Here is a 12,791-nt window from a genome sequence, read left to right on the forward strand (position 1 = left end):
ACCTCGAATCTCTGTTAATTCATTACACAGTGGTGCTGATAAGCTACGCTCGTCGTCACTATTATTTCTCAGTTTACTTTGGAGCCTAGTGTTACGTTTTTCACACGCCATTATTGTCACAATGTTTCACACGATAACACAGAAAAGCACAATTTGATTAGGAAAAATAAGAGAACACATTAACATAGCTCTGAAAGTAATATCTAGTTAATTGCAAGCGCAGCTGCGAAATACTTGGTGCAAATCTACATGCATGCCACAACTGTTTTACTGTACAACAATGAAAGACTGCAACTACAAAGGAGATTCTCTCTACAATTATGCGCTAGCAATAAACAATAGCTACACTAATTACACAAACTACAAGAAAAAAATCAGAAGATTCCAGTGAGGTATGGCAGGTTCGCCATATGAAACGTCCCCTTACAAAGATTATACATGACTGTGCATAAACTGACACACAATATTTTTCTAGCGCAACGCAATCTGACTTTCAATAATCCCTACAAAAGAATGGCCCTGACTAACATTAACCTATACCTTTCACAAATCACTTACCTCACAAAAATCTTCATTACTCGAACTACTGCAATACAGCGAGCGCCACTACTGCCAGCTAAATAAAAGATTCAAACTACGGAAAGCACTAACTACTGATAGGCATAGTTAGCAAATGAAAGATTTTAATAGAGAACAAACAATGTATTTACCTTAATAGTCATAATATATATAGCAGTTCATGACATCCATTCTTACAAATGTACTGTTTCTGATGGACACACCTCCAGATTATCCATTCTCAAAAATCCGCCATCTCACTTCCCCACATCCACCACTGCTGGCGGCTCACCTTCAACTGAGCAACGCTACGCGCTGTAAACAGCCAGCTGCCCAACACTACAATAGCGAACAACAATGCAAACCAGCCACAGACTGCACACAGCACATCCAGTGATTTTCATACAGAGCGCTACGTGGCATTGCCAATGTAAAAACCTAAACAGCCTACTTACAACACAAGCGTGGAAGCGAAGGATGTTGGGTGTAGTATTGACACGATTTCAAATAATGCAGTTCAGGATACAAGTTCATGACTTGTTGAAAATAAATTGATTTTAAATCACAGTAAGACTAATATTTTACAGTTTCTAAACTGACATTTTGATTACACGGAATGGGTACATGATTATGAGACTGAACGTTTCAATTTCCTGGGCGGCCAGACAGATAGTAAACTGTCCTGGAAAGCCCAAGTTCAGGAGCTTGTTCAGAAAATAAATGCTGTTTTATTTGCCATTAGAACAGTGTCTGACATACACTTAGTTCCACAAGAAGGTGTACGCCGTTATCTCTATGAAATAAAAGACATTATTATAAATATATGTTTACGTGAAAATACATGTTATTACTAATTGCACAGTTACCTAATAGGTAATCCAATCGCCTCCGTTATCAGTTATAGCTTTGCAACTTCTTGGCACGCTTTTCACGAGATTTTCTGCATATTCTCTCGGTAACGACCTCCATATCGTCCTGATTTTATATGACAGCTGCTTCAAAGTATATATTGGCTTTCCTTTAAGCTTCACCTTAAAATACGACAGCAAATTTTCGATCGGATTTGCATTCGCAGCCATTGCAGGCCAATCCATCTTGGACACCTCATTGTCTTATTTCCAAGGTGTACAGAGTTGGCTGCGATGTTTCGGATCAGTAACCTCTTGAAGCACCGAGCTTGCCTCGTTCGAACCAAATAGCTTCTTAATGAACCTCAGAAGATATTTTTGTTAAATATTGCACATTTTTTCAGTGCGTTTAAATTGGCTATAAATAACTGCAAATAGCCTAAACTGCAACCGACAAAACAAAACATAGCATTCAACTCTCACACTGTTTATCTATACACTGTGCAAAAGCGCAGTGACAACACATTAAAGACCACCACCGCAGATGTCACTGCGGACGTTACATTTGGCATAATGGCGTACACTTTCTTGTGAAATTGATTGTAAATGGCAGTTCAGCACGAAAAGTAATCTACTTTGCTAATTTTCATTCGCTTGTGACGTATGGTACTATTTTCTGGGGTAACTCTTATGATTCAAAAAGGGCATTTTTGGCTTAGAAACGGGGCGGTTCGAACAATATGTGGTGTAAAATGTGCTGTAAGTTCGCCTGTTCAGTAGTCTGAGAATTCTGACATTGGCCTCTCAAATACATATTTTATTTAATGTCGTTTGTTATTAAAATTATCAGTTTATTCTCAAGAGTTAGCAGCTTTCACTCAGTCAATACTAGGCGGATATCCAATCTGCGTTTGGAACGCATTACCTTGACTCTTTTTGCAGAAAGGCATGCAGTATTCTGCTGCATCTATTTTCGATAAGCTGGCACAAGAATTCAAAAATCCTGGCAGTAATCCACGCACTTTCAAGTCCAAACTGCAGATTTTCCTCACGATTCACTCCTTCTATTCTTTCGAGGAACTCCAGGAAAAATTAAAAAAATAATATAATTCCTGGATTACTTTGTTCATTATCTTTGTTTAAACTTGTGTCTTGTCGTCTGCATATGATTGATACGTTTCTTTTTATCTACTATTACTCCTATGTTATAATCTAATGTACCGACTCATTCCGTGGACCATGGAGACTTGCTCCTCAATTTGTTCCTAAGGAACGTGACATATAAAATAAAATTTAAAAAATGGATTTATAGAGAAAATAGCAAAGATCTAAAGTAGAACAGCGCCTTCCCTCTCGGGTTCTTTCAGTGGGAGTGGAAGCGTCACTGAGACGCTCATCAAAATCTACAAGAGAGGTGTTTTGTACCAGTGCGGTTTATTGTTAAAATTCCAAGAACGTGCGTTCCTAGAAGAGTAAGCCCCCGTATATTGCTAATACCTCCGTATATTTAACGAAAAATACCATAAAGGTAAATTATAGATAGTTAAGCTCTCACAGAGACTAGCCAAGAGTCGTTCTAACTGTGCACTGTTAGCGACTGGGATATGAATGGTGTTACGAGAAGCATCCTCCGCTACACACCTTAAAGGGGCTTGCAGAGTGTAGACGTACATATAGACTATCTTATAAAAAGTATTCGGGCACCTATTATTGGACATTAATACGGGTGTGTCCACCCTTCGTCTTGATGACAGATAAAAATTTGCTTGAGAGACTTTCAGTGAGGTGTCTCTACGTTTGTAGAGGAATCACAGCCTTTTCTTCCTCAAGAACTGAGACCAGAGAGGGAAGTGATGCTGGACACTCCAGTATGGAGCGAAATCAGCTTTCTAACTCGTCCTAAAGCTGTTCCATTAGGTTCAGGTCGGGATTCTGGGCAGAACACTCCATCTCAGGAATGTTATTTGACACAAACAATTGCGTCACAGATGCTATTTTACGACAAGCTGCACTGTCAGCTTCATACAAACAAGCGTAATCTCCAAGCTGTTCTGCTACAGTACGCAATAAGTACTGCTGCAAAATGTATTCAAATTCTTCCGCATTTCTCGTTTTGACAAGCACAATACGAGGGTGACAGGAAACGAGGCTTCTGACGCTGCTGCCAAGGCTGCAGTCATCGTACCTCGGCCCAGTAGTTCTTGTATTCCCTTCGATGATCTCTGTATTGCCGTCTGTCAGTAAGAATAAGCTACAGGTTATGAAACCTCCCCCAGCGACTTGGACGACCTCCTCTTGGCCCTCCCGCCGCGAGGAGGTCATTTTAACTAGACTGCATATTGGGCACTGCCTTGTTAGCCATCGCCATTTTTTAAGTAGCGACCCCGCCCCCACCCCCTCACAACCCTTTGTGCACATTGCGCCCAACTATTAACTATCTGTCGTTTCCTGACCCAATGCCCATTTTTTAACCTTTTACATTCCCGTTTGCGTTTGCCGTCTGATTGTGAGTTATCGGCCGTTTTAGCGAATGACGAGCGAGCTGTCGACCGCGTTTTACATTTTATCCGTCGTAGCAATATAGCGAAGGCCATTCAATTTTTATACTTATATGGGTAGGTGTCTGTTCTTTCGGACATGTCTGTTCTTTCGGACATGTCCGAAAGAACAGACACCATATCCATATAAATATATAGTTCTGGCAACACCGGCCATGACATTCTTCTTCTGTGCGGTTGCACACATATTCTCCGAATTCTTACGGGACTTGGTAAGAACGTCTTCCACGAGTAATGAGTGTGCTGGGATGGGGCACTACGAATGTAGTGTGTGGACATACAAGGTGAGAATGTGGGTCTCTTGGGAGGCGTGCGCGAGATAGTCCCTGCAGTCGCGCTATCCTCTGTGCCCTCAGTGTCTCAGGTGAATGCCGGCACGGTAGCTCAGCGTGTTCGGTCAGAGGGTTAGCTGTCCTATGTAATAAAAAATCTGGGTAAATCGATCAACAACGAACTTAAACGGATGTCCTACGACGTCCGCCGCAAGCAGATGCAACGAACAAAATGAGATCTAAAAAAAAAAAATGTGGGTAGAGCGTCTGCCATGTAAGCAGGAGATCCCGAGTTCGAGTCCCGGTCGGAGCACACATTTCACCTGTCCCTGTTGATATATATCAACGCCCATTAGCAGCTGAAGGTATTAATATAATTCTAATTTCATTCAATTTTTAGTTCTGCACCACAGCTTCTCTATGTCGTATTTTGTAGACCTTTTTCCACGTCCCTGTTTTTAACTGTCTTCTCGTCCGTCAATTGGCACTGACGTGTAGAGCTTTTTAACTCCTCCCTTTGTCTTCATGTTTCACAGTTTTGACATGGACTAATATGACCATGGATGTTTTTGCGTCCTGAAACAAAACAAACAAAACAACCTAACCACGAAAAACACCCCAATATCGTAACACTACCCCCTATGCACTTCACTGTTGGCAGTACACATGATTGCAGATAACGTTCTCCAGGTATTCGCCAAACCCAAACCCCGTCATCGGACTGATATACGGTGCAGCATGACTCATCACCCATTGTCACTGATTTCCAGTCACTGACTATCCAGTGGCATTTACACCCCCTCGAGCGCCGCTTCACGTCGACTACAGAAATGTGTGAAATTAGAATTATATTAATACCTTCAGCTGCTAACGGGCGTTGATATACACTCCTGGAAATGGAAAAAAGAACACATTGACACCGGTGTGTCAGACCCACCATACTTGCTCCGGACACTGCGAGAGGGCTGTACAAGCAATGATCACACGCACGGCACAGCGGACACACCAGGAACCGCGGTGTTGGCCGTCGAATGGCGCTAGCTGCGCAGCATTTGTGCACCGCCGCCGTCAGTGTCAGCCACTTTGTCGTGGCATACGGAGCTCCATCGCAGTCTTTAACACTGGTAGCATGCCGCGACAGCGTGGACGTGAACCGTATGTGCAGTTGACGGACTTTAAGCGAGGGCGTATAGTGGGCATGCGGGAGGCCGGGTGGACGTACCGCCGAATTGCTCAACACGTGGGGCGTGAGGTCTCCACAGTACATCGATGTTGTCGCCAGTGGTTGGCGGAAGGTGCACGTGCCCGTCGACCTCGGACCGGACCGCAGCGACGCACGGATGCACGCCAAGACCGTAGGATCCTACGCAGTGCCGTAGGGGACCGCACCGCCACTTCACAGCAAATTAGGGGCACTGTTGCTCCTGGGGTATCGGCGAGGACCATTCGCAACCGTCTCCATGAAGCTGGGCTACGGTCCCGCACACCGTTAGGCCGTCTTCCGCTCACGCCCCAACATCGTGCAGCCCGCCTCCAGTGGTGTCGCGACAGGCGTGAATGGAGGGACGAATGGAGACGTGTCGTCTTCAGCGATGAGAGTCGCTTCTGCCTTGGTGCCAATGATGGTCGTATCCGTGTTTGGCGCCGTGTAGGTGAGCGCCACAATCAGGACTGCATACGACCGAGGCACACAGGGCCAACACCCGGCATCATGGTGTGGGGAGCGATCTCCTACACTGGCCGTACACCACTGGTGATCGTCGAGGGGACACTGAATAGTGCACGGTACATCCAAACTGTCATCGAACCCATCGTTCTACCATTCCTAGACCGGCAAGGGAACTTGCTGTTCCAACAGGACAATGCACGTCCGCATGTATCCCGTGCCACCCAACGTGCTCTAGAAGGTGTAAGTCAACTACCCTGGCCAGCAAGATCTCCGGATCTGTCCCCCATTGAGCATGTTTGGGACTGGTTGAAGCGGCGTCTCACGCGGTCTGCACGTCCAGCACGAACGCTGGTCCAACTGAGGCGCCAGGTGGAAATGGCATGGCAAGCCGTTCCACAGGACTACATCCAGCATCTCTACGATCGTCTCCATGGGAGAATAGCAGCCTGCATTGCTGGGAAAGGTGGATATACACTGTACTAGTGCCGACATTGTGCATGCTCTGTTGCCCGTGTCTATGTGCCTGTGGTTCTGTCAGTGAGATCATGTGATGTATCTGACCCCAGGAATGTGTCAATAAAGTTTCCCCTTCCTGGGACAATGAATTCACGGTGTTCTTATTTCAATTTCCAGGAGTGTATATCAACGGGGACAGGTGAAAATGTGTTGTATGTGAAGGTTGTATACATGGAAGAAGCCTGGAGATACTGACAGGTTTCAGATAGATTATATAATGGTAAGACAGAGATTCAGAAACCAGGCATTAAATTGTAAGACTTTAGAGGATCAAGTAGGTAAAAAGACGAAGGCTAATAGAATTCCTTGGGTAACAGAAGAGATATTGAATTTAACTGATGAAAGGAGAATATATATAAATGCAGTAAATGAAGCAGGCAAAAAGGAATACAAACGTCTCAAAAATGAGATCGACAGGAAGTGTAAAATGGCTAAGCAGAGATGGCTAGAGGAAAAATGTAAGGATGTAGAGGCTTATCTCACTAGGGGTAAGACAGATACTGCCTACAGGAAAATTAAAGAGACCTTTGGAGAAAAGAGAACCACTTGCATGAATATCAAGAGCTCCGATGGACACCCAGTTCTAAGCAAAGAAGGAAAAGCAGAAAGGTGGAAGGAGTATATAGAGGGTCTATACAAGGGCGATGTTCTTAAAGACAATATTATAGAAATGGAAGAGAACGTAAATGAAGATGAAATGGGAGATATGATACTGCGTGAAGAGTTTGACAGAGCACTGAAAGACCGAAGTCGAAACAAGGCCCCGGGAGTAGACAACATTCCATTAGAACTACTGACAGCCTTGGGAGAGCCAGGCCTAACAAAACTCTACCATCTAGTGAGCAAGATGTAAGAGACAGGCGAAATACCCTCAGACTTGAAGAAGAATATTATAATTCCAATCCCAAAGAAAGCAGGTGTTGACAGATGTGAAAATTACCGAACTATCAGTATAATAAGGCACTGCTTCAAAATACTAACACAATTTCTTTGCAGACAATTGGAAAAACTGGTAGAAGCCGACCTCGGGGAAGATCAGTTTGGATTCCGTAGAAATGTTGGAACACGTGAGGCAATACTGACCCTATGACTTATCTTAGAAAATAGATTAAGGAATGGCTAACCTACGTTTCTAGCATTTGTAGACTTAGAGAAAGCTTTTGACAATGTTGACTGGAATACTCTCTTTCAAATTCTGAAGGTGGCAGGGGTAAAATACAGGGAGCGAAAGGCTATTTACAATTTGTACAGAAACCAGATGGCAGTTATAAGAGTCGAGGGACATGAAAGGGAAGCAGTGGTTGGGAAGGGAGTGAGACAGGGTTGTAGCCTCTCCCCGATGTTATTCAATCTGTATATTGAGCAGCCAGTAAAGGAAACAAAAGAAAAATTTGGCGTAGGAATTAAAATCCGCCGGCCGCGATGGTCTAGCGGTTCTAGGCGCTCAGTCAGGAATCGCGCGACTGCTACGGTCGCAGGTTCGAATCCTGCCTCGGGCATGGATGTGTGTGATGTCCTTAAGTTAGTTAGGTTTAAGTAGTTCTAAGTTCTAGGGGACTGATGACCACAGATGTTAAGTCCCATAGTGCTCAAAGCCATTTGAACCAGCCAATTAAAATCCATGGAGAAGACCGCAAAGGACCTAGAAGAGCAGCTCAACGGAATGGACATGGTCTTAAAAGGAGGATATAAGATGAACATCAACAAAAGCAAAACGAGGATAATGGAATGTAGTCGAATTAAGTCGGGAGATGCTGAGGATATTAGAGTAGGAAATGAAACACTTAAAGTAGTAAAGGAGTTTTGCTCTTTGGGGAGCAAAATAACTGATGATGGTCGAAGTAGAGAGGATATAAAATGTAGACTGGCAATGGCAAGGAAAGCGTTTCTGAAGAAGAGAAATTTGTTAACATCGAGTATAGATTTAAGTGTTAGGAAGTCGTTTCTGAAAGTATTTGTATGGAGTGTAGCCATGTATGGAAGTGAAACATGGATGATAAATAGTTTAGACAAGAAGAGAATAGAAGTTTTCGAAATGTGGTGCTACAGAAGAATGCTGAAGATTAGATGGGTAAATCGCATAGCTAATGAGGAAGTATTGAATAGAATTGGAGAGAAGATAAATTTGTGGCACAACTTGACTAGAAGAAAGGATCGGTTGGTAGGGCATATTATGAGGCATCAAGGGATCACCAATTTAGTATTGGAGGGCAGCGTGGAGGGTAAAAATCGCAGAGGGAGACCAAGGGATGGATACACTAAACAGATTCAGAAGGATGTAGGTTGCAGTAGGTACTGGGAGATGAAGTACCTTGCACAGGATAGAGTAGCATGGAGAGCTGCATCAAACTAGTCTCTGGACTGAAGACCACAACAACAACAACCTTCCGCTGCTAACGGGCGTTGATATATATCAACGGGGACAGGTAAAATGTGTGCCCCGACCGGGACTCGAACCCGGGACCTCCCCCTTACATGGCAGACACTCTATCCATCTGAGCCACCGAGGGCACCGAGGATAGTGCGACTGCAGATAATATCTGCGCACGCCTCCCGCGAGACCCACATTCTCACCTTGTATGACCTTCTTCTTCTGTGTGGATGCACACATATTCCCCGAACTCTTACGGGACTTGGTAAGATTGGCTTCCACGAGTAGTGAGTGTGTTGGGGTGGGACACTACGAATGTAGCGTGTGGACATACAAGGTGAGAATGTGGGTCTCGCTGGAGGCGTGCGCGAGATACTGTAGTCCCTGCAGTCGCGCTATCCTCCGTGCCCTCGGTGGCTCAGATGGATAGAGCGTCTGACATGCAAGCAGGAGATCATGGGTTCGAGTCCCGGTCTGGGCACACATTTTCACCTGTCCCCTTTGATATATATCCCCGCTGATATATATCAACGCCCGTTAGCAGCTGAAGGTATTAATATAATTCTAACTTCGTTCTAGACAGCTGTAGGTCATCAATGGTGTCTGTTCTTTCGGACACGTGCAAAAGAACAGACACCATATCCATATAAGTATACAGAAATGTGTGGTTTGTGTGGAGCTGATCGACCGTTTGGCACCCGCGCACAGCCATTCTGCTAATCGGACTGCCGTAAGCACTTTGGAACTCGCGAGCGATTCCTTCAGTACTCGGCAGTCCCTGTCTATCAGTACTTGGTCTGCCTGGTCTTGGTTTAGCTGCTGTTGTTCGCTCGCGTTTGCACTTCACAGTCACACCACCAACAGTCGACCTAGGCAGCTTTATAAGAGCTGAAACCACTGTGATGGATTTGTTACTCAGGTGATACGCAGTGACTGCTCCATGTCCGAAGTCACTGAGCTCTACTGATACTGCTTCTCTACTGACAGCACAATACTGCTCGCCTCCTTTTGTACTGGCGGGTCCGGCTCTCAGTGACATCTAGTGGTTAGCTCTTCATTACGTAGGGGAGTTCGGATACTTTAGATCGGATAGTGTATTTCAACCATACGCTGTCTGACATGTGGTGCCTCCGCCCGCAGACGCGGCCAACAACTCCAGTTCGCCGCCGCTGCTCGACTACACGGACTTCTACAACTCGGCGCTGGACCACGTGGACCTGATGCAGGACTACTTCAACTGGCAGAGTCCCCAGCGGCCGGGACAGTTCTCCTATTGCCAGTACCCGTTCATCCTCAGCATCGTCGCCAAGAGGATCATACTTACCAAGGTAAGCAGCCAACGGAGGAGACTGCAATGCTTACGTGTTTCTCGTTAAATTGTAATAGTCTTTCTTACTTATTATTCTTTATGAAAACAGCCCTACAGTGCTTAGTGGATATCTACACTTATGCTCATAAATTAAGGATAATTGCAGAATGTGGTACCACACAACGTGGCACTACACAAAACTGCCGCTAATAGCATAGGCAAATAGGGAACACACACGACACAGATCTGTATGTCCACGGTATTGGTGATAGGTTGACAAAACCGTCCCAAAAAACATGTGCTACAAAACGCCACTGTTTCCTGCGCGTGTACCCCGACATCAGTATGGGATATGATCACCATGGACACGTGCACAGATCTCACAACGGGTTGGCATACTCTGGGTCAGGTGGTCGAGCAGCTGCTGGTGTATAGCCTCCCATTCTTGCACCAGTGCCTGTCGGAGCCCCTAAAGTGTCCTAGGGGTTTGAAGACGTGCAGCGATACGTCGACCGAGAGCATCCCAGACGTGCTCGATGGGGTTTAGGTCTGGAGAACAGGCAGGACACTCCATTCGCCTGATATCTTCTGTTTCAAGGTACTCCTCCACGATGGCAGCTCGGTGGGTCCGTGCGTTATCATCCATCAGGAGGGAGGTGGGACCCACTGCACCCCTGAAAAGGCGGACATACTGGTGCAAAATGACGACCCGATACACTTGACCTGTTACAGTTCCTCTGTCAAAGACATGCAGGTGTACACGTGCACCAATCCTAATCCCACCCCATACCATCAAACCACGACCTCCATTCAGGTCCCTTTCAAGGATATTAAAGGGTTGGTATGTGGTTTCTGGTTCACGCCAAATGAAAACCCGGCGAGAATCACTGCTCAGACTATACCTGGACTCTTCCGTGAACTTAACCTGGGACTACGGTCCCAATGATCACGTACTGTGTTCTTGACACCAGGTTTCACGGGCTCTCCCCTGACCTGGAGTCAGTGGACTGCACCTTGCAGGTATCTGGGCGAATAAAGCATATCTGTTCAGTCGTCTGTAGACTGTGTGTCTGGAGACAACTGTTCCACTGGCTGCAGTAAGGTCCCGAGCAAGACTACCTGCAGTACTCCGTGGCCGTCTGCGGGCACTGATGGTGAGATATCGGTCTTCTTGTGGTGTTGTACACTGTGGACGTCCCGTGCTGTAGTGCTGGACACGTTTCCTGTCTGCTGGATCGTTGCCATAATCGTAAGATCACACTTTGTGACACACGGAGGGCCCGTGCTACGACCTGTTGTGTTTGACAAGCCTCCAGTCGCCCTAGTATTCTACCCTCATAACGTCATCAATATGTGTTCTTTGAGCCATTTTCAACACACAGTCGCCATTAGCACGTCTGAAAACGTCTGCACACTTACTCGCTGCACCGTACTCTGACATGTACCAACACACCTCTGCGTATGTGGACTGCTGCTAGCGCCACCGTGCGACGACCGCGGGTCAAATGCACTGTGTAGTCATAACCTGAGGTGATTTGAACCCGCAAACCGCCCACCAGAGCGTTGTTTCACCATGTATCAGCATTATCCTTAATTTATAAGCATGAGTGTACATGTAGGTTATGGGAGGGATATTCAGTAATTAAAGATACATACTGAGGCAGAAATGAAACAGTTTGCAGGAGGAATTTTGCACTTTTTTTGACATTAGGTTAGCATCACTGGAATGAGATGAGAGCAGCTGACGGATAAAAATTCTTTCTTTTGTAACCTCAATATTGTGTTTAGCAATGGCGTGTTCGCTTGAATCTCCCACAACAATTGAACGACGTTCAGTGATCCACTTTTTTTTTTTTTTTTTTTTGCTTCCTGAAGGTAAAAAAAAAACAGCTAAAATCTTTTCTCGAATGACTTTACAGTATGGTGAAAGTTGTATGAACCGCAGAAATTTTAATAAGTGAGTGAACGCTCAAAACCGTTCGAACCTCAGTGACTAACGAGCAACTTCCCGGTCAGTTAGTCCAAGAGTCAACTCCTTCCCTCGCAACTCGCACTGGCGACTTTATTCGCAAAGACTACCGTATTAAGTCGAACATATACCAAAATTTGCAGTGAGTGTTGGCACAGTTCTTAACGTTAACAGTAACAAGCTCAAGTACAGCAAACCAAGTGCAAGGTGAGTCTCTAAAAAGTTACCGCAACAACACAAGGAAACAAGGCTCAGGGTGTGCACAGACTTAAAGACCGTTATGAAACGGAAGGCGATCCTTTCTAAACAAGATTTTAACGTAAGATGGAATTCGGATTCATCTTAACCAGCGCCCAAAAGACTAAGCATGGAATGAAATCAGACTAGCTCATCTGTCCGAAAGAAATTCAAAATGCAAGCATTAGCAGGAAAATTTATGTTGATCGTCTTTTGGGATGCCCAAGGTGACGCCTTTTGTGATTATAATAACAGTGCCTACTACTCAGACGCACTGATGAACAAAGTAAAGCCAGCAGTGGGAGAAAAACGTCGAGGATCTCAAAGAAAAGGTGTGATATTGCTATACGACAGTGGTCGCCATCGCACCAAGAAACCACTGAAAAAATGGGTTGGCAAACACTGTCTCATCCTCACTACAGCTCATATTTACTCCCTCGGATTTTCAGTTTTTGGTCCATTCAGGGAGGCGTTACGTGGAAAA

At 45.2% G+C, this 12,791-nt stretch overlaps 1 protein-coding gene across 1 annotated transcript in view; it reads left to right on the plus strand.

The window, feature by feature from the left end:
* Window positions 1-12,791, plus strand: part of LOC124798457 (probable E3 ubiquitin-protein ligase HECTD2) — a 348,122-nt gene that overhangs the window by 286,790 nt on the left and 48,541 nt on the right. Inside the window, 1 exon segment of the mRNA XM_047261883.1 lies at window positions 9,933-10,120. Within this exon segment, the coding sequence (XP_047117839.1) occupies window positions 9,933-10,120 (188 nt within the window).

The sequence above is a fragment of the Schistocerca piceifrons genome, chromosome 1, assembly GCF_021461385.2.
Source record: "Schistocerca piceifrons isolate TAMUIC-IGC-003096 chromosome 1, iqSchPice1.1, whole genome shotgun sequence".
Classification (NCBI taxonomy): Eukaryota; Metazoa; Arthropoda; class Insecta; order Orthoptera; family Acrididae; genus Schistocerca; species Schistocerca piceifrons.